The sequence below is a fragment of the Anolis sagrei genome, chromosome 10, assembly GCF_037176765.1.
Source record: "Anolis sagrei isolate rAnoSag1 chromosome 10, rAnoSag1.mat, whole genome shotgun sequence".
Classification (NCBI taxonomy): domain Eukaryota; kingdom Metazoa; phylum Chordata; class Lepidosauria; order Squamata; family Dactyloidae; genus Anolis; species Anolis sagrei.
Genome location: NC_090030.1, coordinates 23,371,126 through 23,395,203, shown reverse-complemented (window position 1 = coordinate 23,395,203; position 24,078 = coordinate 23,371,126). Strand labels below are relative to the sequence as shown.

At 45.1% G+C, this 24,078-nt stretch overlaps 1 protein-coding gene across 2 annotated transcripts; it reads left to right on the top strand.

Annotated features, from left to right (window-relative positions):
- Positions 1-23,562, top strand: FRMD7 (FERM domain containing 7). 2 transcript variants are annotated; one of them, XM_060756067.2, is made up of 12 exons: positions 1-258; positions 6,914-7,018; positions 7,542-7,584; positions 9,839-9,872; positions 13,382-13,479; positions 15,314-15,428; positions 17,145-17,292; positions 18,965-19,060; positions 19,234-19,397; positions 21,235-21,303; positions 21,525-21,600; positions 22,016-23,562. In XM_060756067.2, exons 1-12 carry the CDS (start codon positions 202-204, stop codon positions 23,063-23,065), a joined length of 2,055 nt encoding a protein of 684 aa, XP_060612050.2. In that variant the 5' UTR covers positions 1-201; the 3' UTR covers positions 23,066-23,562. The 2 variants fall into 2 exon arrangements, with proteins under 2 accessions (XP_060612050.2, XP_060612049.2); XM_060756066.2 differs by having other exon boundaries at positions 9,794-9,872.
- Positions 23,563-24,078: the final 516 nt, after the last annotated feature.

Below are 24,078 nucleotides of genomic sequence, written 5' to 3'. Positions count from 1 at the left end.
CCTGTGAGATGCAAGCTTTGTTTGTGGCGCATCTCAGCCCTGGCGTTGAAAAGCAAAAAAGGACAAAAGGGGAAGGAAAGCCATTAGTTGTCGGGTTGCGGCTTTTGCGACAACCTCTTGCTCTCATTCCGCTTCAGCACATCCCATATCCACCGGAGGCTCGCTGCCCCATTTCCCAGAGCATCCCAACCCCGCTTAAGGATGCTGCACCTGAAAGTCCAATTTTTGGACGATTCCCAAAAGATCTTCGTCGTGGATGTAAGTATGCACTCTCCTTGTAACACTCTCCTTGATTATAGTGATTATAAAAAAATAATCATCAAAACCTTAAACTTCCTTGTCTTCAGGGATATCTGCTATGAAGCCCATTCCAGAAACCGTTAGAAACAAATGTATTTTTCCTAAGGTTTTGCTTAATAGGGAAATTGCTTGTTGCTATCTTGTTGGAGATATTAAATAAAGACCTGCATTGTGGATTTTGGGTCTGTTTAAGAGAGAAAAAGCTTATTATTATTATTATTATTATTATTATTATTATTATTTGCTGTATAATGTTGATGATATTGAATCTGTTTAAGAGAGAAAAAGTATTATTATTATTATTTGCTCTATGATACTGAATCTCTTTTTTATTTAAGTAAACATACATTTGCAAGTGTTTGTTGCATATAGTGCAATACTTTCTATCTATTAATGTTCTATAATCCTTTATCTCATAATATATTTCTATTAAGGGGTCACAGTCTACTATCTAAAAAGATAGATAGAAAGATATCATAGATTCTTACTTTACATGCACTTTTTCCTTGTCTACTGAATCTCTTTAAGTCAGGAGGAGCATTATTGTTATTTCCATCTCTCTAATGCTGGGGATAGTGGGTCTCTGAAAGAAAGAAAGAAAGAAAGAAAGAAAGAAAGAAAGAAAGAAAGAAAGAAAGGCAGGAAGACAGACAGGAAGGAAGGAAGGAAGGAAGGAAGGAAGGAAGGAAGGAAGGAAGACAGGAAGAAGAAGAAAAAGAAAGAAAGAAAGAAAGAAAGAAAGAAAGAAAGAAAGAAAGAAAGAAAGAAAGACAGGAAGGAATGAAGGAAGGAAGGAAGGAAGGAAGGAAGGAAGGAAGGAAGAAAAACAGAAAGAAGACAGAAAGGAAGGAAGGAAGGAAGGAAGGAAGGAAGGAAGGAAGGAAGGAAGGAAGGAAGGAAGGAAGAAAAACAGAAAGGAAGGAAGGAAGAAAAAGAAAGAAAGGAAGGAAAGAAGGAAGGGAGGGAGGGAGGAAGGAAGGAAGGAAGGAAAAAAAAGAATGAATTATTATTGTACTGTCGAAGGCTTTCATGGCCAGAATCACTGGGTTGTTGTGAGTTTTCCAGACTATATTGCCATATTCCAGAAGCATTCTCTCCTGAAGCCAACTAACACCTCCCAACAAAGGATCCTCCAGGCAGCAACCAGCCAGGCTTTGAAGCTGCAAGGCAATTCAATACTAATCAAGATGGCCAATTGCAACATTCAGACTTGCCTCCAACAGGCAAGAGTTCTGTCCCCCACCCTGGACAATATAAACCCCACTTGCCTAGTTTCCAACGGACCTCACAACCTCAGAGGATGCTTGCCATAGATGTGGGCAAAATGTCAGGAGAGAATGCTTTTGGAACATGGCCAGACAGCCCAGAAAACTCACAACAACCCACTTATGGGGATATTTTTAGGATAGTTTCCAGTTCCCAGGATGTTGGGATTTTCCTTCCTTTAATGTTAGCAACACTAAGAAATGACTGGACACAATATTTGGAAATAGGACTATTCCAAACAATTGGAATGGGCAACGGCAAATGATTTGGAGCAAGGTTACCCTTCCCCCCCCCCCAGACTACAACTCCCAGCATTATCATCATTTGGGGATGATGGGAGTTGTAGTCATCTTTGGCTGAAATCTGAAACAGATTGGCAATGCTGCAAAAGGAGCAAAAAAAACCCACACTGAATTGCATGCGACTGATTCTCGCCGGGACTTGGGGCGACTCTATTCTTGTCTTGCTTTTTTTTCCTGTTCGGCACAATACGGTTGTGGGCGTGGAATGGTTTCCATTAAGGTTTGAAACCTTCCTTTTTCAAGAAAGAGAAGCCCTCCTGGGCATCAAATGCATTTGAGGCTTGAACGGCCCACAAAGGAGCCAGACCTGAATGAGTCTGGAATGGAAGAGCTGCCCTTGGGGCACTACGTCTCCAGCAAAACCTTTTTGTCGAGCGTCTGTTTGTTGGAGATGGGTTTCGGGGACAGAGAAAGAGGGCCGCGCTGAGCTTTTCCAAGGATGTCGTAAATATCCCTGGCATCCAAACCGAGCAGTGAATTTCAAGGAGGAGAAATGGAGGATATGTCACTTCGGCACAGAGTCACGATGAGGGATCGACAACAGAATCCCATCCGGAAAAGATCTCGGAATCTTCATGGACAAGTGGTAGAACATGAGCCAAGAGTGTGATGCAGCAGCTACAAAGGCCAATGGGGTGCGATGCTGCATTCAAAGTTGTGTAGTGTCTAGATCGAGGAAAGTCATAGTCCCATAGACTGTTTTTGAACTGAGGTTTGATGGCCATCCTTTGGGAGGGCTTTGATTGTGTCTTCATTAATGGCAGAAGCGGTTGAACTAGATGTCCTTTCAAACTAGTGAAGTATAGACTGCCTGGGAGTCCAGTGGAATCTCTATCTTTGAATGTTTTTGAGCTGAGGCTTGATGGCCATCTGTCTGGATGGCTTTGACTGTGTCTTCATTAATGGCAGAAGGGGATGGAGTAGATGCCCTTTAGAGACCCCTTCAAACTCTAGTGAAGTATAGGCTGCCTGGGAGTCCAGTGGAGTCTCTATCTTTGGATGTTTTTGAGTTGAGGCTTGATGACCATCTGTCAGGAGGGCTTTGACTGTGTCTTCATTAATGGCAGATGGAGTGGACTAGATGTCCTTTGGTGACCCCTTCAATTTCTGGTGAGGCATACACTGACTAGGAGTCCAGTGGAGTCTCCATCTCTGGATCTTTTTGAACTAAGGTTAGATGACCATCTGTCGGGAGGGCTTTGTGTCTTCTTTAATGTCAGATGCGGTTCAAACTTTAGTAAAATATAGACTGCTTGGGACACCAGTCGAGTCTCTATCTTTGAATGTTGTTTGAGCTGAGACTTGATGGCCATCTGTCGGGAGGGCTTTGACTGTGTCTTCATTAATGGCAGAAGAGATTGAACTAGATGCCCTTTAGAGACCCTTCTGACTCTAGTGAAGCACAGACTGCCTGGGAGTCCAGCCAAGTCTCCATCACTGTATGGCCACTTGTCGGGTGGGCTTCGATTGTGTCTTAATTAATGGCAGAAGCGGTTGAACTAGATATCCTTTAGGGACTCCTTCAAACTATGGTGAAGCACAGACTGCCGGGGAGTCCAGTGGAGTCTCTATCTTTGAATGTTTTTGAGTTGAGGCTTGATGGCCATCTGTCAGGATGGCTTTGACTGTGTCTTCATTAATGGCAGAAGGGGTGGACTAGATGCCCTTTAGGGACCCCTTCTGACTCTAGTGAAGCACAGACTGCCGGGGAGTCCAGTGGAGTCTCCATCTCTGGGTGTTTTTGAACTTTTTTTTTGTCGTGTCAGGAGCGACTTGAGAAACTGCAAGTCGCTTCTGGTGTGAGAGAATTGGCCGTCTGCAAGGACGTTGCCCAGGGGACACCCAGATGATATCTGATGTTTTTATCATCCTTGTGGGAGGCTTCTCTCGTGTCCCTGCATGAGGAGCTGGAGCTGATAGAGGGAGCTCATCCGCCTCTCCCTGGATTCGAACCTGCGACCTGTCGGACTTCAGTCCTGCCGGCACTGCGCCACCAGGGGCTCTGGTTTTTGAACTGAGGCTACATGATAGAGTCTGGATGGCCATCTGTCGGGAGGGCTTGGATTGTGTCTTCCTCTATGGCAGAACAGGGTTGGACTAGATGACCTTTGGTGGCTCTCTTCCAACTCTAAGATTCTGTGCACCACCCTGAGCACAAAGTTATGTGCCGTCACCTCGAGCTTGCTCTTTGCGGTGCGAACATAGCTCTCCGCCTTTTGTGCCTCCCACAACAAGGTTCCCAAATATTATTGCGCAGGATATGAGGATAATGCTTTTAATTACTGCTCTGGTGCAGCCATTTAGAAGGGCACTCGAGACAACACTGTTATTTCCCTGTCATTTGCCCCCGCTGCCTTTTGTGCTGGAGATAGCAATTTCATTCGCCGCGAACGCAGCCGGGGATGATGTGTGACATGGTAGCGTTCAGGTCTCACAGTGCGCAAGCAACCCTCAATTTCCCTGGTTCTGCAAAAGACGACACAACACGACGGGTGTCTTCGGAGATGCGCCAGCTGCATTTGAGAATGCTGGGTACCGTAGTACTTTGCATCAAGGTCTGAGGGTGAATTGTGCTGGTCCGGCTGTACCAGGAGCTCCAACTTTATTTTCTTTCTGTTATCTGTTTGCAGTCATAGGGCAGTCCTCCTGTCCATCATAATTAAGCTTTGTTTCCGCCCCTTGTTCAGGGCTCTGGGAGGGAAAGGAGCCATTTTTTGGTCAGTCTCACATAAGGAAGCTAAACTATAGGACGTCCCGTAGAAAAGCTTCTTTTCTCAAGAACATCCGGGGAAACAGAAACAGAAATTCCAGGGAAAAGGTCCCAAAGCTCTGGCTGAGAGCTCACAGCCTCTCAGTCTCACAGCAATCAGAGGGAAAACAGCCCTGAAGTTTTAAAAGAATTCTCCGAGGGAGGACAGCACTACAGATCCACGGAACTCCATCTGAAATATCTACAAGCCTCGGCTGGTAGGTCTACTCGATACCCAGACGCATTTGGAATCGGTAGTAGGACCCACACCGATGAGGCATAGATAGTAAACAGCCTGGGAGAGGTTAAAATGGGTTTAAGCTTTGGTTCCGCCCCTTGTTCAGGGCTCTGGGAGGGAAAGGAGCCATTTTTTGGGCAGTCTCACATAAGGAAGCTAAACTATAGGACGTAGACCAACTCATCCTGTAGAAAAGCTTCTTTTCTCAAGAACATCCAGGGAAACAGAAACAGAAATTCCAGGGGAAAGGTCCCAAGGCTCTGGCTGAGAGTTCACAGCCTCTCAACCTCACAACAATCAGAGGGAAAACAGCCCTGAAGTTTTCAAAGAATTCTCCGAGGGAGGACAGCACTACAGATCCACGGAACTCCATCTGAAATATCTACAAGCCTCGGCTGGTAGGTCTACTCGATACCCAGATGCATTTGGAATCAGTAGTAGGACCCACACCAATGAGGCATAGATAATAAACAGCCTAGGAGAGGTTAAAAGGGGTTTTTTTTCTTACAGAGAAAGTACAGTTAATCAAAGACAGGTACCAGTCCATTGAGGACTAGACTAAGAAAGCCTTGAAGTGTTGTTTGAACCATTGAAGATTTGTTGTTTGTTCCATAATAAAGACTTTGTTGTGTCATTAAAGACTCTAAAGACCATCACTTCAGAAAAATCCCTGAGAACCTCTCTCTGAGGCGCCCCGGCTTCCCGCTGAGCTTAAAGTATACGTACTATAGAAAAGACAGCTGTTACAGGCCCAGCACGCGACAGAACAGTACTTAAGTGCAACTCAGCGATTCTCAACCTGGGGGCCGCGACCACCAGAGGGGTCGCCAGGCCATTTTCTGGGGTTCGCAAAGGCACCTCGGTTGGGCCCGCCCCCTCCGCCTCCTCAAAATGCCAGGGGTGCGGGTCAGGCGAGGGCCGCTTTGCGCAAGGCCTTGCCTTGCACGAGGCCTCCCTCACCTCGATGGCTCTCCTGCCGGCCGGCAGCAAGAGATCCCATGTAAGGCCAGGCCGCGTGGTGGATCCTCCTTTGCCCGGCTCTTAATGCCTGCCTGCCGGAGGCACGAGCCTCCCTGCCGGATCTAGGCCCAGACTCCAAAATGCACCAAGCAACAGCAACTCCCAAATGTCAAGGTATGTATATTTTCTCCAAACTTCTCCAGTATTTTATGTTGGTCATGGGAGTTCTGTATGCCCGGTTTGGATCAATTCAATGATTGTCGGAGTTCAGAATACTCTTTAATGACAGGGGAACTATGAGGGGTATTTTTAAAGTAAGGTCCGTTTTGTTGTAGACACTAGGAGTTCGCGCGCATACCGCAACGAGTGTGTGCGTCGTGTACTGGGATGCCTCGAGAACAACTGTGCTCGGTTTCCGCTCTGTAGCTAACCTGTACGGTTCTGTTCTGTGATTTAAACGTGTTTAAGACTATCAACTCACCCTCCGCATGTGAGGTTCGCTCAGTGATACGGTTTTTGTCAGCAAGGAACCTGCCTGCTGCAGAAATTCATCGACAGATTTGTGAAGTGTACGGTGATACTGTTATGAGTGAAAGCAAAGTGCGTAAGTGGGTACGACAATTCAAAGATGGCCGTAACAACGTCCATGATGAGGACTGCTCCGGTCACCCTTCTTTGATTACAGATAATTTGGTGGCTTCAGTTGAAGCAGGGATTCGTGAGAACAGGCGCTTCACAATAACAGGTCTCTCAAATGAATTTCCTGACGTGTCGAGATCAGTGCTTTAAAACATTGTTTCTGAACACCTAAAGTTTAGGAAACTGTGCTCCCGTTGGGTCCCGAAACTCCTAACAGAGGACCACAAAAACTAAAGATTTGAGTGTGCGATCAAATCAAATTGTCTGTTCCTTCCTTTCATTCCCTCATCCTCTCCCTTCCTTCTCTTCTTCCTTCCTTCCTTTGCCTCTTCTTCTCTCTCCTCTCCTTTCCTTTCCTTTCCTTCTTTTATCACTTTCTCCCTCCCTCCATTTCTCCTTTCCTTCCTTCCTCCCTTCCTTTCCTCTCTTTTTTCCTTCCTTCCTTCCCCTTTTCAATAGCAAAAATCATCTGGGAGGACCTTATTCAACCTGAGCTGCAGCCACTTGAACCTTACAGAAAAGGAATACTTTGGACTGGAGTTTTGGAGTTCTGCGGGGCATGCTGTAAGTTGAAGACGAGGTGCTTTCTCTATAATTTCTATGAGTTGTCTATGCTGATCTCAGATGCTGGGGTACTTCTAAGGTGGAATATTCCTTCTTTAGAAACAACATTGAATTCTCTGCTGTTGCAGCAAATAGGAGAGATAATATCAAGAGAGATCCTTTCCGGAGATAGAAAAGTACGGCTTTATTTCCAGCTGGGACCCTGGAGTGGAGCTGTGTCCCAAAGCAACCAGAGTGCCCGATAAAGGCGTTGACTGCCTTTTATACACTTCAAATGCAGGCAAACAAAGAAACATGCTTCTACATACATTGACATCATTCTCTGCATCACTTTAGCATCATAGGAATATCAAATTCTATCTTCCAACATACAAAAGGCATGTATTTCTTTCTAAGAGCAGCATACACCTTACATCAACTGCATTAATTCTACAACATAGCTGTACCCATAGTTGCTTTTAATTTCTGTATCAAAACATTTCCAAATCAATGACTCATTTTATCTCTCTCTCTATTCTTCTAGGCCTGGCTGGAACTTCTCAAGCCTATCACAAAGCAGATTAAAAGTAAGTGTTTCCATGTATTTAATTTACACCAAAGAATATAACAGAATCACAAGTGGTTGTCAGGATAGAAAAGTTGAGGCCGAACTCCCATAGATTTGCTTGCCCAGCTCTCTCTCACTGATGGGGATTGAAAATAACAAAGGGTGTGTCTATATCAGGGGCCCTCAAACTATGGCCCGCGGGCCGCATCGGACCCTCCAAGGCCTTTTACGCAGCCCTTGCCTGAAACTATAGAGTGAGAATGAGGACCTTGTGGGTTCGCGTGTACTCCTTCCTCTCACTCCTTGTTTTTGTCATTGTGGTGCCAAAAGTAAGGCAGATGGATGGGAAAACACAGAAAGAGTGGAAGGCAGTAGGAGAATGAATGAAAAAGAAAAGAAAGAAGGAAAGAAGGGAAGAGAGAGAGATGGAGGTAAGGAAGGAAGGGATAGAAGGAGGGAGGGAGGAAAGAAGGAAGGAAGGAAGGAGAAAGAGAGATGAAGAAGTAGGGGAGGAAGGAGAGAGAGAGATGAAAAAAGTAGGGGAGGAAGAAGGAAGGAAGGAAGAAGGAAGGAAAGAGGAAAAAGAGAGAGGTGAAGGAAAATGGTAGGAAGGAAGAAAGGAAAGTAAAGGAAAGAAAGAAAGAAAGATAAAGTAATGAGGGGAGGAAGAAAGGAATGAAAGAGAAAGAGATGAAGGAAGGGAGGAAAGAAGGAAGAAATGAAAGAAAGAAAGAGACAGATGAAGAAAGGAGGGGGGAGGAAGGAAACAGAGAGAGATGATGGAAGGAGGGAAGGAAGGAATGAAGGAATGAAGGAAGAAGAAAGAAAGAAACAAGAAAAAGAAAGAAGGAAAGGAAAGAAAGCAAGAGATGAAGGAAGGAGGGAGGAGGAAGGAAGGAAGGAAGGAAGGAAGGAAGGAAGGAAGGAAGGAAGGAAGGAAGGAAGAAATTAAGGAAAGAAAAAAGGAATGAAGGGAAGAGAGGAAGGAAGGAGAGAGGAGAGGAGAAAGAAAAAGAAAGATGTAGGAAAAAGAGGGAAGGAGGGATGGAGGTGGAGGAAAGGAAGGAAGGAAGAAAGAAAGAAAAAAGAAAAAGAAAGAAGGAAAGGAAAGAAAGCAAGAGTTGAAAGAGGGAGGGAGGAAAGAAGGAAGGGAGGAAAGAGAGAGGACGGAAGGAATTAAGGAAAGAAAGAAGGAATGAAGAGAGGAAGGAAGGAAAGAGGAGAGGAGAAAGAAAAAGAAAGATGTAGGAAAAAGAGGGAAGGAGGGGTGGAGGTGGGGAAAGGAAGGAAGAAAGAAAGAAAAAAGGAAAGGAAAGGAAGCAAAAGATGAAGGAGGGAGGGAGGGAGGAAAGAAGGAAGGAAGGAAAGAGAGGAAGGAAGGAAAGAGGAGAAAGAAAAAGAAAGATGTAGGGAAAAGAGGGAAGGAGGGATGGAGGTGGGGAAAGGAAGGAAGGAAGAAGAAAGAAAAAAGAAAAAGAAAGAAAGAGAGGAAAGAAAGGAAGAGATGAAGGAAGGTGGGAGGGAGGAAAGAAGGAAGGGAGGAAAGAGAAAGGAAGGAAGGAATTAAGGAAAGAAAGAAGAAGTGAAGGAAAGAGAGGAAGGAAGGAGAGGAGAAAGAAAACGAAAGATGTAGGAAAAAGAGGGAAGGAGGGATGGAGGTGGGGAAAGGAAGGAAGGAAGAAGAAAGAAAAAAGAAAAAGAAAGAAGGAGAGGAAAGAAAGGAAGAGATGAAGGAAGGTGGGAGGGAGGAAAGAAGGAAGGGAGGAAAGAGAAAGGAAGGAAGGAATTAAGGAAAGAAAGAAGAAGTGAAGGAAAGAGAGGAAGGAAGGAGAGGAGAAAGAAAAAGAAAGATGTAGGAAAAATAGGGAAGGAGGGATGGAGGTGGGGAAAGGAAGGAAGGAAGGAAGGAAGGAAGGAAGGAAGGAAGGAAGGAAGGAAGGAAGGAAGGAAGGAAGGGAAAAAAAGAGGGAAGGCTAAAGAGGGCTAAAGAGTATGCAAACCTGCAGCCCCAGGAATTGCCGGGGTAGCGAAAGTGGTGCCAAATTCTGCAGTGTAGACGCACCCAAAGAGAGAGAAGCCCTTAGCAGGTGTAGATAAGGTGCAAATCGGAGGGATGAACTGACACTCTGTGCATGCCTTAGAGACTTAGGGGAAAGCTGCATGAAGAGATGTGTGAATGTTCCCGACAGACCGCTGACCCCAAACTTATGAAGATGTTGTGTTTTAAGATCCTAAGGAGATTCTTTTCAAATTTATGGTGAAATTTTTCCCAGTGGATCCGGCCCATCTGAAAGAAGAGCTGACGAGGTAGGCGCCTTTGTGTGTTGGTTTCAATTCATTTATTTTATTTATCGTGTCATCAGCAACCATACCATTGTATTACATTTCTAACAGAACAAAACAAACAAACAAACAGATTAAAACAAAAACAAAAACATAGATTTTGCAAACTTGGTAGTTGATTAAATGTCCTTTGACCAGTATCTGGCCACTTGGAGTGCCTCTGGTGTTGCTGCAAGAAGGTCCTCCATTGTGCATGTGGCAGGACTCAGGTTGCATTGCAGCAGGTGGTCAGTGGTTTGCTCTTCTCCACACTCGCATGCCGTGGATTCCACTTTGTAGCCCCAGTTCTTAAGGTTGGCTCTGCATCTCGTGGTGCCAGAGCGCAGTCTGTTCAGCGCCCTCCAAGTCGCCCAGTTTTCTGTGTGCCCAGGGGGAAGTCTCTCATCTGGTATCACCCACGGATTGAGGTGCTGGGTTTGGGCCTGCCACTTTTGGACTCTCGCTTGCTGAGGTGTTCCAGCGAGTGTCTCTGTAGATCTAAGAAAACTATGTCTTGATTTAAGTCGTTGACGTGCTGGCTGATACCCAAACAGGGGATGAGCTGGAGATGTCTCTGCCTTGGTCCTTTCACTATTGGCTGCTACTTCCCGGCGGATGTCAGGTGGTGCAATACCGGCTAAGCAGTGTAATTTCTCCAGTGGTGTGGGGCGCAGAAACCCTGTGATAATTCGGCATGTCTCATTAAGAGCCACATCTACTGATTTAGTGTGGTGAGATGCGTTCCACACTGGGCATGCATATTCAGCAGCAGAGTAGCCAAGCACAAGGGCAGATGTCTTCACTGTGCCTGGTTGTGATCCCCAGGTTGTGCCAGTCAGCTTTCGTATGATGTTGTTTCTAGCGCCCACTTTTTGCTTGATATTCAGGCAGTACTTCTTGTAGGTCAGAGCACGGTCCAAAGTGACTCCCAGGTATTTGGGTGTGTTGCAATGCTCCAGTGGGATTCCTTCCCAGGTGATCCTCAGAGCTCGGGATGCTTGTCTGTTCTTAAGGTGAAAGGCACATGTCTGTGTTTTAGATGGATTAGGGATCAGTTGGTTTTCCCTGTAGTAGGCAGTAAGAGCACCTAGAGCTTCGGAGAGCTTCTGTTCAACCATCTCAAAGCTCCCTGCTTGAGCAGTAATGGCACGATCATCAGCATAGATGAAACTCTCTGTCCCTTTTGGCAGTGGCTGGTCATTTGTGTAGATGTTGAACATGGATGGACCAAGCACGCTCCCCTGAGGCAGGCCGTTCTTCTGTTTCCGCCATCTACTTCTCTGGCCCTGGAACTCAACAAAAAAGCTCCTGTTTTGTAGCAGGTTTCCTATGAGGCGGGTGAGGTTGATTTCAATAATAATAATAATAATAATAATAATAATAATAATAATAATCTAAAATTCGAAGCTACCAATATTAAATGGGAATCCTACCTTTTGTTCTTTAGTGTAATTTAAATCATAATGCAGGTTAAGACTAGAGGTCCTGGGTTCAAATCCGTCCTCAGTCATAGTTAAAGCAAGTCACACTCTCTCAGCACCCAAACTGGAAAGCAGATATCAGTGTGTTATGTATGAGAGAGTAGAGCAGAAATATTCAGAACTAGCTGTACTCGCCACGTGTTGCTGTGGCCAACCTTCCCTCCCTCTTTCTCTCCTCCCTTCCCTCTTTTTCTTTCCCTATCTCTCAACTTTCTTCCATCTCTACCTGTTTCTTTCCTCCCTTTCTTTGCTCTTTGGTTCCTTCCTTCCTTCCTTCCTTCCTTCCTTCCTTCCTTCCTTCCTTCCTTCCTTCCCTATCTTTCGTTCCTTCTCTCCTTCATTCCCTCTCTTTTTCCTTTCACTTTTTAAATTTTCCTTCTCTCATTCCTTGCTTCTCTATCTGTCTTTCTTTCCTTCTTTCCCTCCCTCCTTCTCTCCTTCCTTCCTTTCTTCCCTCCCTATCTTTCGTTCCTTCTCTCCTTCTTTCCCTCTCTTTTTCCTTTCACTTTTTTAAAACTTCCTTCTCTCATTCTTTGCTTCTCTATCTGTCTTTCTTTCCTTCTTTCCCTCCTCCCTTCTCTCCTTCCTTCCTTTCCTCCTTTTCCCCTTCTCTCGTTACTTCTTGACTGTCCCTTCCATTTAATATTGTATTTATATCTTACATAGAAAGAAGGAAAGGAAGAAGGAAGGAGGAACAGGAAGGGAGGAAGAAAAAAAGAAGGGAGGGAGGGAAAGGGAAGGAAGGAAAAGAAAGAAGGAGGGACAGGAAGGGAGGAAGGAGAAGGAAGGAAGAAGGAAGGAAGGAGGGAAAGAAAGGAGAGGGATGAAGAAAGGAGAGAGGGAAGGAAATGAAGGGGAAGGAAATGAAAGGGAAAGAAGGGGGAAAGGGAGGGAGGAAAAGAAGGAAAGGAAAAAGGAAGGAAGGAGGGACAGGAAGGAAGGAAGGAAAAAGGGAGGGAGGGAGGGAGGGAGGGAGGAAGGAGAAGGAAGGAGGAAGGAAGGAGGGAAAGAAAGGAGGGGGAGGAAGAAAGGATGGAGGGAATGAAATGAAGGGGAAGGAAATGAAAGGAAAAGAAGAAGGAAAGGGAGGGAAGGAGGAAGGAACAGAAGGAAAGGAAAAAGGAAGGAAGGAGGGACAGGAAGGAAGGAAGGAAAAAGGGAGGGAAGGAGGGAAAGGGAAGGAAGGAAAAGAAAGAAGGAGGAAGGGAGGGAGGCAGGAAGGAGAAGGAAGGAGGAAGGAAGGAGGGAAAGAAAGGAGAGGGATGAAGAAAGGAGGGAGGGAAGGAAATGAAGGGGAAGGAAATGAAGAAAGGGAAAGAAGGAGGACAAGGAGGGAGGGAAAGAAGGAAAGGAAGGAGAAGGAAAGAAGAAAAGGAAAGAAAGGAAAGGGAGGAAAGAAGGGAGGGAGAGAAGGAAGGTCCTTCATTCAAGCACCGTGGACTTTCCTCGCCGCCTCCTCCCTCTCCTCCTCCCCCTGCCCCTCCCCCCTCCCTCTCCCCCTGCCCCTTCCCCTCCCCCTCCCCCTCCTCCCCCTCCCCCCTCCTCCTCCCCTTCTTCCTTGCGTGGAGCACTCCGTTGCTGCTGCTGGCACTTTCCAACAGGGAAAGGAGGAGGAGACTGCTCTCCTGACATAGGAGGGGAAGAGAAGGGGCTCCATGCGGCAAGCCTCCACCTCCACTCCACTCGCTTATGTGTGTATGTGGCCGTGCACGTGCGTCTGGCTTTAACGGCCGGCTGTTTCCCCGCGAGGAGGAGGAGGGGGCGTGGCCATGGGTCTCGGTAGACATGCAGTTTCTCCTTTGTGGACATGCAGTTTAGAAGTCCTTTCTGCTTTTGGTTTTCGTTGTTTTTTTGAGTGGAGAACATACATTGGGTTGTTAGGGACATAGTGTCCAAATTTGGTGTCAATTGCCCCAGTGGTTTCTGAGTTCTGTGAGTAGCACAAACAAGGCTTCTGCACAATAGCATTTTTATTTATATAGATAATAATAATATCTCCGAAATGGCTTTCAGGTACCTGTTCACTCTCCAGATCAAGAAGGACCTGGCCTGCGGAAGCCTTCCTTGCAGTGATAACAGTTTGGCTCTGATGGTCTCCCACCTTTTGCAATGTATGTCCGCGTGGTTTGGCCTCTGGAACTCCGCACCACAAGGTTACGCCATTGGCAAGCCTTGCAAAATGAGTTGGGCATCTCATTTTGCAAGGCCTCTGCGGAATAGCATTAAAGCACAAGGCATCTGCACAATAGCATTAATGCACAAGGCTTCTGCACAATGGCATTGATGCACAAGGATTTTGAGCAGTAGTGTTAATGCATAATGCTTCTGCACAACGGCAGTCATGTGCATGCCTTCTCCACAATAACACTAATGCCCAGGAATCTGCATAATAGCATTCATGCACAAGGCTTCTGCACAATTGTGTTAAAGCACAAGTCTTCTGCACAATAGCATTAATGCACAAGGCTTCAGCACAATAGCATCCATGCACAAGGCATCTTCACAATAGCATAAATGCACAAGGCATCTGCACAATAGCATTAATGCACAAGGCTTCTGCACAATGGCATTGATGCACAAGGATTTTGAGCAATAGTGTTAATGCACAAGTCTTCTGCACGAGGGCAGTCATGTGCAAGCCTTCTCCACAATAACACCATCGCCCTGGAATCTGCATAATGGCATTCATGCACAAGGCTTCTGCACAATTGTGTTAAAGCACAAGGCTTCTGCACAATAGCATCCATGTACAAGGCATCTTCACAATAGCATAAATGCACAAGGCAAATGCAGAATAGCATGAACACAAAAGGCATCTGCACCATAGCGTTAATGCACAAGGCTTCTGCACAATGGCATTGATGCACAAGGATTTTGAGCAATAGTGTTAATGCACAAGGCTTCTGCACAAGGGCAGCCATGTGCAAACCTTCTCCACAATAATACTAACGCCCAGGAATCTGCATAATGGCATTCATGCACAAGGCTTCAGCACAATTGCATCCATGCACAAGGCAAATGTATAATAGCATTAACACACAAGGCAAATGCACAATAGAACTAATGCATAAGAGCATTCATGCGCAAGGCTTCTGCACAATAACGTTAACGCCCAGGAATCTGCATAATGGCACTCATGCATGAGGCTTCTGCACAACAGCATTAACACACAAGGTAAATGCACAATAGTATTAACACACAAGGCAGATGCACAATACCGTTAATGCATAAGAACATTTGTGTACAAGCATTCGCACAATAGCATTCATGCACAATGCTTCTGCACAATAGCATCAACACACAAGGCAAATGCACAACCGCATCAATGCACAACAGCATTCATGCACAAGGTTTCTGCACAATTGCATTGATGCACAAGGATTTTTCACAGTAGTGTGAATGTTAACACACAAGGCGCCCGCACAATAGCATTAATGTACAAGGCTTCTGCACAATAGCATTCATGCACAAGACAAATGCACAATAGCATTAATACACAAGAACATTAATGCACAAGGTTTCTGCACAATGGCATTTTTGGGTGCCTCTGGGTTTTAGTTCTATTATACTGTATGTACCCTTTAGGTTTCAAATTGTATATGGTATTGCTTTTTCGCACTGTTCACCACTTTGAATGTCTATAGGTAGGAAAGAAAAAGCAGCATAGAAATAATAATAATAATAATAATAATAATAATAATAATCATACATCACACAGTCCTAGACTCTTGGGAAGTGTTCGACTTCTGATTTTGTGATACGAAATCCAGCATATAGGTCTTGTTTGCTGTGACATACTGTGCTTTTGTGTCAATAATAATAATAATAATAATAATAGTAATAATTCCAATAAATATGATTCCTATACTCCCAGTTCTGGCCTTGTGTTTAGTAGAATCTGGCTTTTCTGTACAGCATTTGACTTTTTGTCCTTTCCTTTTTCAGCCACACTGGGAGATTTCCATGAGGAAACAGACTGGAAGCACTTGGAGACACACAAATATTTCGCAAACCAAGACTGTCTGACCGACAAGATCATGCGTTATCACAAGAAACACCGGTAAGTCCTCTCTCCGTGCAGTCGCAATCGGAAAGACACCCATAATTTATTCTAGGGGTTTGGTTCCAGCATCTTGGAGAACATAATGGGGTGCATCAATCGAGTGCAGTTTGAGACCACATTAGCCACCATGGCTCACGGCTAGGACCTTGGGAGTTGTAGTGTGGCAGAGAATGCTGGACACCTTGTAAAATGGCAGCTCCCAGGACAGCATTGCCTTGAGCCATGGCAGTTCAAGTAGAGCCAAACTGCATTTATTCTACAGTGTAGAAGGATCCCTAAGCAAAGTTTGCAACATTTCCTTCCCTCCCTCCCTCCCATCCCATCCTATCCTATCCTGTCATTTCCTTTCTTTTTCTGTCTTCGTTTTTCTTTCTGTCTTCCTTCATCTTTCCTTCCTTTCTTTCAATGTTTCCTTTATTTTCCTTCCTTCCCTCTTTATCCTTCCTTCCTTCTTTCCTTTCTTCTTTCCTTCCTACCTTCCTTCTTGCCTTCTTTCCTTCCTTCCTTCCTCCCTTCCTTCTCTTTATTTTCCTTCCTTCTTTTCTTCCTCATTCTATCCTTTCTCTTTATTTTCCTTCCTTCCTCCCTACCTTCCCTTCTCTTCCCTTTCCTCCTTCTTTCTCCTATCCTTTATCTTACTTTTCTTCCTTCCTTCCTTCTCTGTATTTTCTTTCCTTCCTTATTCTATCCTTTCTCTATATTTTACTTCCTTCTTCCCTACCTTCCCTTCTCTTCTCTTTCCTCCTTCTTTATCATATCCTTTATCTTACCCTTCCTTCCTTCCTTCCTTCCTTCCTTCCTTCCTTCCTTCTTTGTATTTTCTTTCCTTCTTTCCTTCCTTATTCTATCCTTTCTCTTTATTTTCCTTCCTTCCTACCTTCCCTTCCCTTCTCTTTTCTCCTTCTTTATCCTATCCTTTATCTAACTTTTCCTTCCTTCTGTCCTTCCTTCCTTCCTTCCTTCCTTCCTTCCTTCCTTCCTTCCTTCCTTTTTCTTCTATCCTTTCTCTTTATTTTCCTTCCTCCCTCCCCTCCTTCCTTATCCTATCATTTATCTTTCTTTTCCTTCCTTTCTTGCTTCTTTCTTTCCTTATTCTATCCTTTCTCTTTATTTTCTTCCTTCCTTCCTTATCCTATACTTTCTCTTTCTTTTCCTTCCTTCCCTTCCCTTCCCTTCTTTTCCCTCCTTCCTTATAATATCCTTTATCTTACTTTCCTTCCTCCCTTCTCCTATACTTTCTCTTTCTTTTCTTTACTTTCTTCCTTTCCTCTTCTCCCTCCCTCCCTCCCTCCCTCCCTCCTTTCTTTCTTTCTTTCTTTCTTTCTTTCTTTCTTTCTTTCTTTCTTTTTTCTTCCTTCCCTTCCCTTCCCTTCTTTTCCCTTTTTCCTTATAATATCCTTTATCTTACTTTCCTTCCTTCCTTCTCCTATACTTTCTTTTCTTTACTTCCTTCCTTTCCTCTTCTCCCTCCCTCCTTCCTTCCTTCCTTTCTTCCTTTCCTTCTTTCTTACTTTCTTTTTCCTTCCTCCCTTCCTTCCCTTCCCTTCTTTTCCCTCCTTCCTTATCCTTTATCTTACTTTCCTTCCTTCCTTCTCCTATACTTTCTCTTTCTTTCTTTTCTTTACTTTCTTCCTTTCCTCTTCTCTCTCCCTCCCTTCTTTCTTCTTTCTTTCTTTCTTTCTTTCTTTCTTTCTTTCTTTCTTTCTTCCCTAGAGGCAAAACTCCAGGCGAGTCGGACATCCAGCTCCTGGACATTGCAAGGAAGCTGGAAATGTATGGGATCCGGCCCCACCCGGCAAGCGACGGAGAAGGCACCCAGATCAACTTGGCGGTGGCTCATATGGGAGTGCTGGTTTTGCGGGTGAGGAGTGCCTCTGAAGGGAGACCTAGCATCTCCTTTGTGTTTCTTTCCCACTTCCCTTTGATGTGGGTGCTCCGCTTTGGTCTGGACATGGTAAACCAAGTGCTTCGATGTCTGAACGTGGTGTTACATGGGAGCAAGACATCTCTCCAACCATATAATTTTCGGCCCAAAATAGCTGCGTGATTTGGAGAAATTACATGTTTTGACGATTCGTTGGCACATTTGCAGAACAGCCCTGTCTTTCGAGTGGCGTTTGCTGTGCAATGTGGCTGCGGGGAGCCCTAAACTGAGAAGAATATATATAAGTGTGTGTGTGTGTGTGTATTTGTGCCAAGTATATATTTTAAAATAGGACTGTTTATCTATTACCACAAAGACCTGGTTTTTCTCACACTTTGCTGTCATGCAAAACCTTTGCAGACTTTAAAAGATAATGATTGGCAATCTATATATATAAAAATGCATACGTCGTAATGAGTGGCTTAAAAACAAAACATCCAATGAACGAAATCACACCAAATTTGGCAACAAAACATCTCACAACACAAGGAGTGACCATCACTCAAAAATTGTGATTTTGTCATTGGGGAGTTGTAGTTGCTGGGATTTATAGTTCACCTACAATCAAAGAGCATTCTGAACTCCATCAATGATGGAATTGAATCAAACTTGGCACACAGAACTCCCATGACCAACAGAAAATATTGGAATGACCATCACTCAAAAAATTATGATTTTGTCATTGGGGAGTTGTAGTTGCTGGGATTTATAGTTCACCTACAATCAAAGAGCATTCTGAACTCCATCAATGATGGAATTGAATCAAACTTGGCACACAGAACTCCCATGACCAACAGAAAATATTGGAATGACCATCACTCAAAAAATTATGATTTTGTCATTTGGGAGTTGTAGTTGCTGGGATTTATAGTTCACCTACAATCAAAGAGCATTCTGAACTCCACCAATGATGGAATTGAACCAAACATGGCATACAGGACTTCCATGACCAACAGAACACACTGGAAGGGTTTGGTGGGCATTGACCTTGAGTTTGGGAGTTGTAGTTCACCTACATCCAGAGAGCACTGTGGACTCAAACAATGATGGATCTGGACCAAACTTGACACAAATATTCCATATGCCCAAATATGAACACAGATGGAGTTTGGGGGAAATAGACCTTGACATTTGGGATTTGTAGTTACTGGGATTTATAGTTCACCTACAATCAAAGAGCATTCTGAACTCCACCAATGATGGAATTGAACCAAACTCGGCACACAGTTCTCCCATGACCAACAGAAAATACTGGAAGGGTTTGGTGGGCAGTGTCCTTTGGTTTTTGAGTTGTAGTTCACCTACATCCAAAGATGGCTGTGGACTCAAACAATGATGGATCTGGACCAAACTCGACAAGAATACTCAATATGCCCAAATGTGAACACTGATGGAGTTTGGGGAAAACAGAATCTTGATATTTGGGAGTTGTAGTTGCTGGGATTTATAGTTCACCTACAGTCAAAGAGCATTCTGAACCATCCAACGATAGAATTGGGCCAAACCTCCCTCACAGAACCCTCATGTGGGCCACAGCAAGGCGTGGCAGGGGACGGCTAGTATATATAATAATATTCAACCATCTAAGCATATATATATACATTTCCAGGGAAATACCAAGATCAACACCTTCAACTGGTCCAAAATCCGCAAGCTGAGTTTCAAACGGAAGCATTTCCTGATCAAGCTCCATGCCAACATGGCGGTGAGTCCCGCATTGACTTTGCATTGCGATGCATTTCTTGTGAGTCCGTGCATAAGATAGGAAGTAAAGTCAAGGAAAATAAATGGAAGTTTCTTAGAATTGTCGTGAGTAGGCGGCACATTTGAATCGCATTTGGAAACATTGACGGATGGGTCTCTCTCTCGCTTTCTCAGGCCTTGTGCAAAGACACACTGGAGTTTGCCATGGCCAACCGAGACACGTGCAAAGCCTTCTGGAAGACATGTGTGGAGTACCACGCTTTCTTCCGCCTCTCCGAAGAGCCCAAGTCCAAGCCCAAGGCCTTCCTCTGCAGCAAGGGCTCCAGTTTCCGATACAGGTGAGCCTCCCAAAATGGCCAGGAAAGGAGGGGGCAACAGGAGGGCACTGCAGACCGTCCACACGACAGATTTATCACGAAGCCACACCACTTTCACTGCCATGGAGTCATTCTATGGAATGCTGGGATTTGTAGTTTACTGTGGCACCAGAGCTCTCTTGACAGACACTACAAATCCCACAGTATTGAGCCATGGAAGTTAAATGTGGTGCTATAGTTCTGCAGTATATATAGTCCCAATGCACAATAGTGGTGCCAATGCACAATGGTCCCAGTATACAATGGGCCCAATGCACCATAGTTCCTATACAATAATGGTCCCAAACCCTTGGGACTATTATTGTGCATTGGGACCATTATTGCATATAGGAACCATGGTGCATTGGCACCATTATTGTATATAGGGACCATGAAGCATTGGCACCATTATTGTATATATGGACCATGATGCATAGGCACCATTATTGTATATAGGGACCATGAAGCATTGGCACCATTATTGTATATAGGGACCATGATGCCTTGGCACCATTATTGTATATAGGGACCATGATGCCTTGGCACCATTATTGTATATAGGGGCCATGATGCATTGGCACCATTATTGTATATAGGGGCCATGATGCATTGGCACCATTATTGTATATAGGGTCCATGATGCATTGGCACCATTATTGTATATAGGGACCATGAAGCATTGGCACCATTATTGTATATAGGGACCATGAAGCATTGGCACCATTATTGTATATAGGGACCATGAAGCATTGGCACCATTATTGTATATAGGGACCATGAAGCATTGGCACCATTACTGTATATAGGGACCATGAAGCATTGACACCATTATTGTATAGGGGCCATGAAGCATTGACACCATTATTGTATATAGGGGCCATGAAGCATTGACACCATTATTGTATATAGGGGCCATGAAGCATTGACACCATTATTGTATATAGGGTCCATGATGCATTGGCACCATTATTGTATATAGGGGCCATGAAGCATTGACACCATTATTGTATATAGGGACCATGATGCATTGGCACCATTATTGTATATAGGGACCATGATGCATTGGCACCATTATTGTATATAGGGGGCATGATCCATTGGCACCATTATTGTATATAGGGACCATGATGCATTGGCACCATTATTGTATATAGGGACCATGAAGCATTGGCACCATTATTGTATATAGAGATCATGATGCATTGCCACCATTATTGTATATAGGGACCATGAAGCATTGGCACCATTATTGTATATAGGGACCATGAAGCATTGGCACCATTATTGTATATAGGGACCATGAAGCATTGGCACCATTATTATATATAGGGATAATGATGCATTGGCACCATTATTGTATATAGGGACCATGAAGCACTGGTACCATTATAATATATAGTGACCGTGCCGCATTGGCACCATTACTATGCATTTGGGACCATGCTGCATTGGCTGCATTGGGACCATCAAAGTATATAGGGACGATGGAGCATTGGGACCATTATTGTATAGGAACCATGGTGCATCCACACTGTTGCTGTATAGAAGGGCATTGAGCATTGGCACCACTACTGAGTATTGGGACTATTAATGTATATAGGGACCATGGAGCATTGGGACCATTATTGTATATAGGAATCATGGTGTATTGAGGCCACTATTGTATATAGGGGCCATGATATGTTGGGACTATTATTGTGCATTGGGACTCTTCTTGTATTTAGGGATCATGGTGCATTGGGATCGTTGTTTATTCATTCATAATTCAATGATGGATCATTCAAACCTTTCACGTTTTCCCTTGTGCTTCCAATGGCAGCGGACGGACCCAGCGGCAACTGCTGGAACACGGCACGAAAGGGAAACTCAAGAGCCTGCCATTTGAAAGGTATGATTTTTTCACCCTCCAACTCCCCACTCATTCATTCGATGCCCTGCACCCCCTTTTCCCAGAGGCTTGTTTGCAGCCTTTGCAATTTTCCTGCTTCTTGGCAGGGGGTTGGACTGGATGGCCCATGAGGTCTCTTCCAACTCTTTGATTCTATGATTACTGGAGTTGAATGGTGGAAGCACAAATCAACGTGCCATGTTGTGTTGGTTTGATTCCAGGAAGCGCTACTCCCCTCGGTACCACGACCGGCAATGCCGCTCCTCTCCAGATCTCCTTACAGACGTTTCCAAGCAGGTATGTAACTTAGGAAAGAAGGGAACAGGTGTGTATCGCAAGTCCTCACTACCTCTAAGGATGACCTCACTACCTCTGAGGATGCTTGCTATGGATGCAGGTGAAACGTCAGGAGAAAATGCCTCTAGAACATGGCCATATAGCCCGAAAATCCTACAACGCAAATGTAATATTCTCTCAAGTCGTATGTAATCATTGTAGGCCTTGCTATAGCACAACTGGGTTGTTGTAGGTTTTTTTCGGGCTGTAGACGTTTTGCCTGCATCTATGGCAAGCATCCTCAGAGGTAGTGAGGTTTGTTGGAACTAGGAAAATGGGTGTATTTATCTGTGGAATGACCAGGATGGGGCAAAGAACTCTTGTCTGTTGGAGATAGCACAACTGTTTAAAACACTCTTCTCTTCCCCCCTGATAGCTGGAAGACTTGCGCCTGGTTTACGGCAACATGGGGAGCTACTACGGGGCCAATGGCGTCCACACCTCGGAGCCCACCCTGGACAGCAGCCGACGGAGGAATTCTGCCATGGAGGTGATCTTTGCGGATGAGCTGGAACGCTCCAAGCCTGAAGCTGACCCGACGTTGCTGGCTCACTCCCAGAGCAGCTCCGCCTTCCAACTGGTCTACACTGAACCGGAAGATGATTGGGAGCCCCCTGACCTTTATGGATCGAGGGTCCCACTGACCTCCTTCCAACCGAGCTACAGGGTGGCCGGGAATAGTAAGAGCACCTCGGTGGGCAGTGTGCGAGAGGCAACCCCCAGGCAGCGTCTGGCTTATACTGATGTCCCCTATGTGGTCAACCCATCATTCGATGTGGGGTCACCCCAAGTCTTCTTCTACATGGACAGGCCCACTCAGTTTGCACGGCACGTGGCGATGGGCCCGGTGGAGGAAGTGACGAGTGGCATGAGCGTCCTTGGCGTGGCCCCCGTGAAGCCTCGAAGGAGGAGTCCCGGGGCCACAAGGCTGCGGGTGCCTGATCCGGAGCCCCTTCCCCGAACAACCTATCTCACTAGCGTCAGCATGGAGCACGAAGATGACAGCAGCGTCTTCGATTACGTCCAGGAGGTTCCCAAAAGATCCTGGAGCCAGTCGGACATCAAAACAATCCGGTTCCCCTACGGCTCGGAGTTTCGACCTTTAGGGCCGTGTCCTCTTCTGAGTAGCAGGAAGTCTGATATTCTGAAGTACGTTTGGGCTCATCAGGGCTTTCCAGAACCTCCTAGAGTCCAACAGAGCACCGAGCGCTATGTCGGTAGTGGGACGGAGTCCAGCGACTCTGATTCGGATCTCTTTCCAGATTACTATTCTCTCTACGGAAGGGTGGTCAGAGCCCCCCGGGCGAGGGTCCGGTTGTCTTCTGGGAGCCTCCAGCTTGAGGGCGAAGATGAAGAAGTCTGCCTCGCTACCGCCAGCATGGACGAGAGGACTTCTTCCCAGGGAGCGTCCAATTATTTCACTTAACTCGCAATCTGCAGGGAATTGAAGCGGGCACCTTGCTTATCACTGGGTTTTAGGTAATGATTACACTTCTGGAGTGTGGGAAAATCTGCCGACGCAAAGAACTCTCTGACCTACAAGAGGAAGTGATTCAGGTGCTTGGTATCAGAGGAGCAAAAGTCAATACCAGTGCCATTAGATTCGGTGAGGAGTGGGGATGGGATGCAGTTGTTCCGTAGTATGTTACAGTCTTTGTGCCAGATTTATGGCTTCGTTTCCTCGAAGAGAAAGCTGAATGTCAGCAGACTGAGTCAGTGGGACTTTTATTGGAGTTGGTCAAAGGGAAGCGAACGGGTGCCGAGTCTGATTCAGGAGGAAATGTGCTCTCGAAATGGGGTTCAATTCTAGCTGTCATTTAAGTATCGTGTAAACATGCCCTTTCTCCCTGTGTGGAGTGGGATGCGTATGTAATGCCTATGTTGTTATGAATACCAAATGTGTCATAAAACAGAGAGATCATCCTTGTGGAGTGTCCTTGGAAGAAGCACAAAGATGAACACGTTCAAGAAATAATTCCCAAGAAAAATTGTATTTTCTACCGGGAAATTTTTCAGTTCTGTTCAATAGCAGCATCAACTCAGGATACTGCCAACCAGGTATGTTTTCGGTAGGCCTCCCTTCTTACTACGCCTGAGTATGGTGACAATCTATATAAATAAAAATGTAATGTTCGTTTGTGGTATTCACAGAACTCAAAAACCATTGGACGAATTGACACCAAATTTGGACAGCATACACCTAACATCCCAATGTATGTCCCTCACTCAAAAAAAATGGATTTTGTCATTTGGGAGTCCTAGTTGCTGGGATTTATAGTACACCTACAATCAAAGAGCATTCTCAACTCCACCAGCAATGGATTTGAACCTAATTTGCCACACAGAACTCCCATGACCAACGGAAAACACTGGAAGAGTTTGGTGGGCATTGACCTTGAGTTTGGGAGTTGTAGTTCACCTATATCCAGAGAGCACTGT

Excerpts from the sequence above, each read along its gene's own strand:
- FRMD7 (XM_060756066.2), top strand. The coding sequence starts at position 202 with ATGCTGCACCTGAAAGTCCAATTTTTGGACGATTCCCAAAAGATCTTC. Across the intron at positions 7,019-7,541 it reads GGAGTTCTGCGGGGCATGCT|GCCTGGCTGGAACTTCTCAA; the intron begins GTAAGTTGAAGA and ends CTATTCTTCTAG. Across the intron at positions 7,585-9,793 it reads TATCACAAAGCAGATTAAAA|ATCCTAAGGAGATTCTTTTC; the intron begins GTAAGTGTTTCC and ends TTGTGTTTTAAG.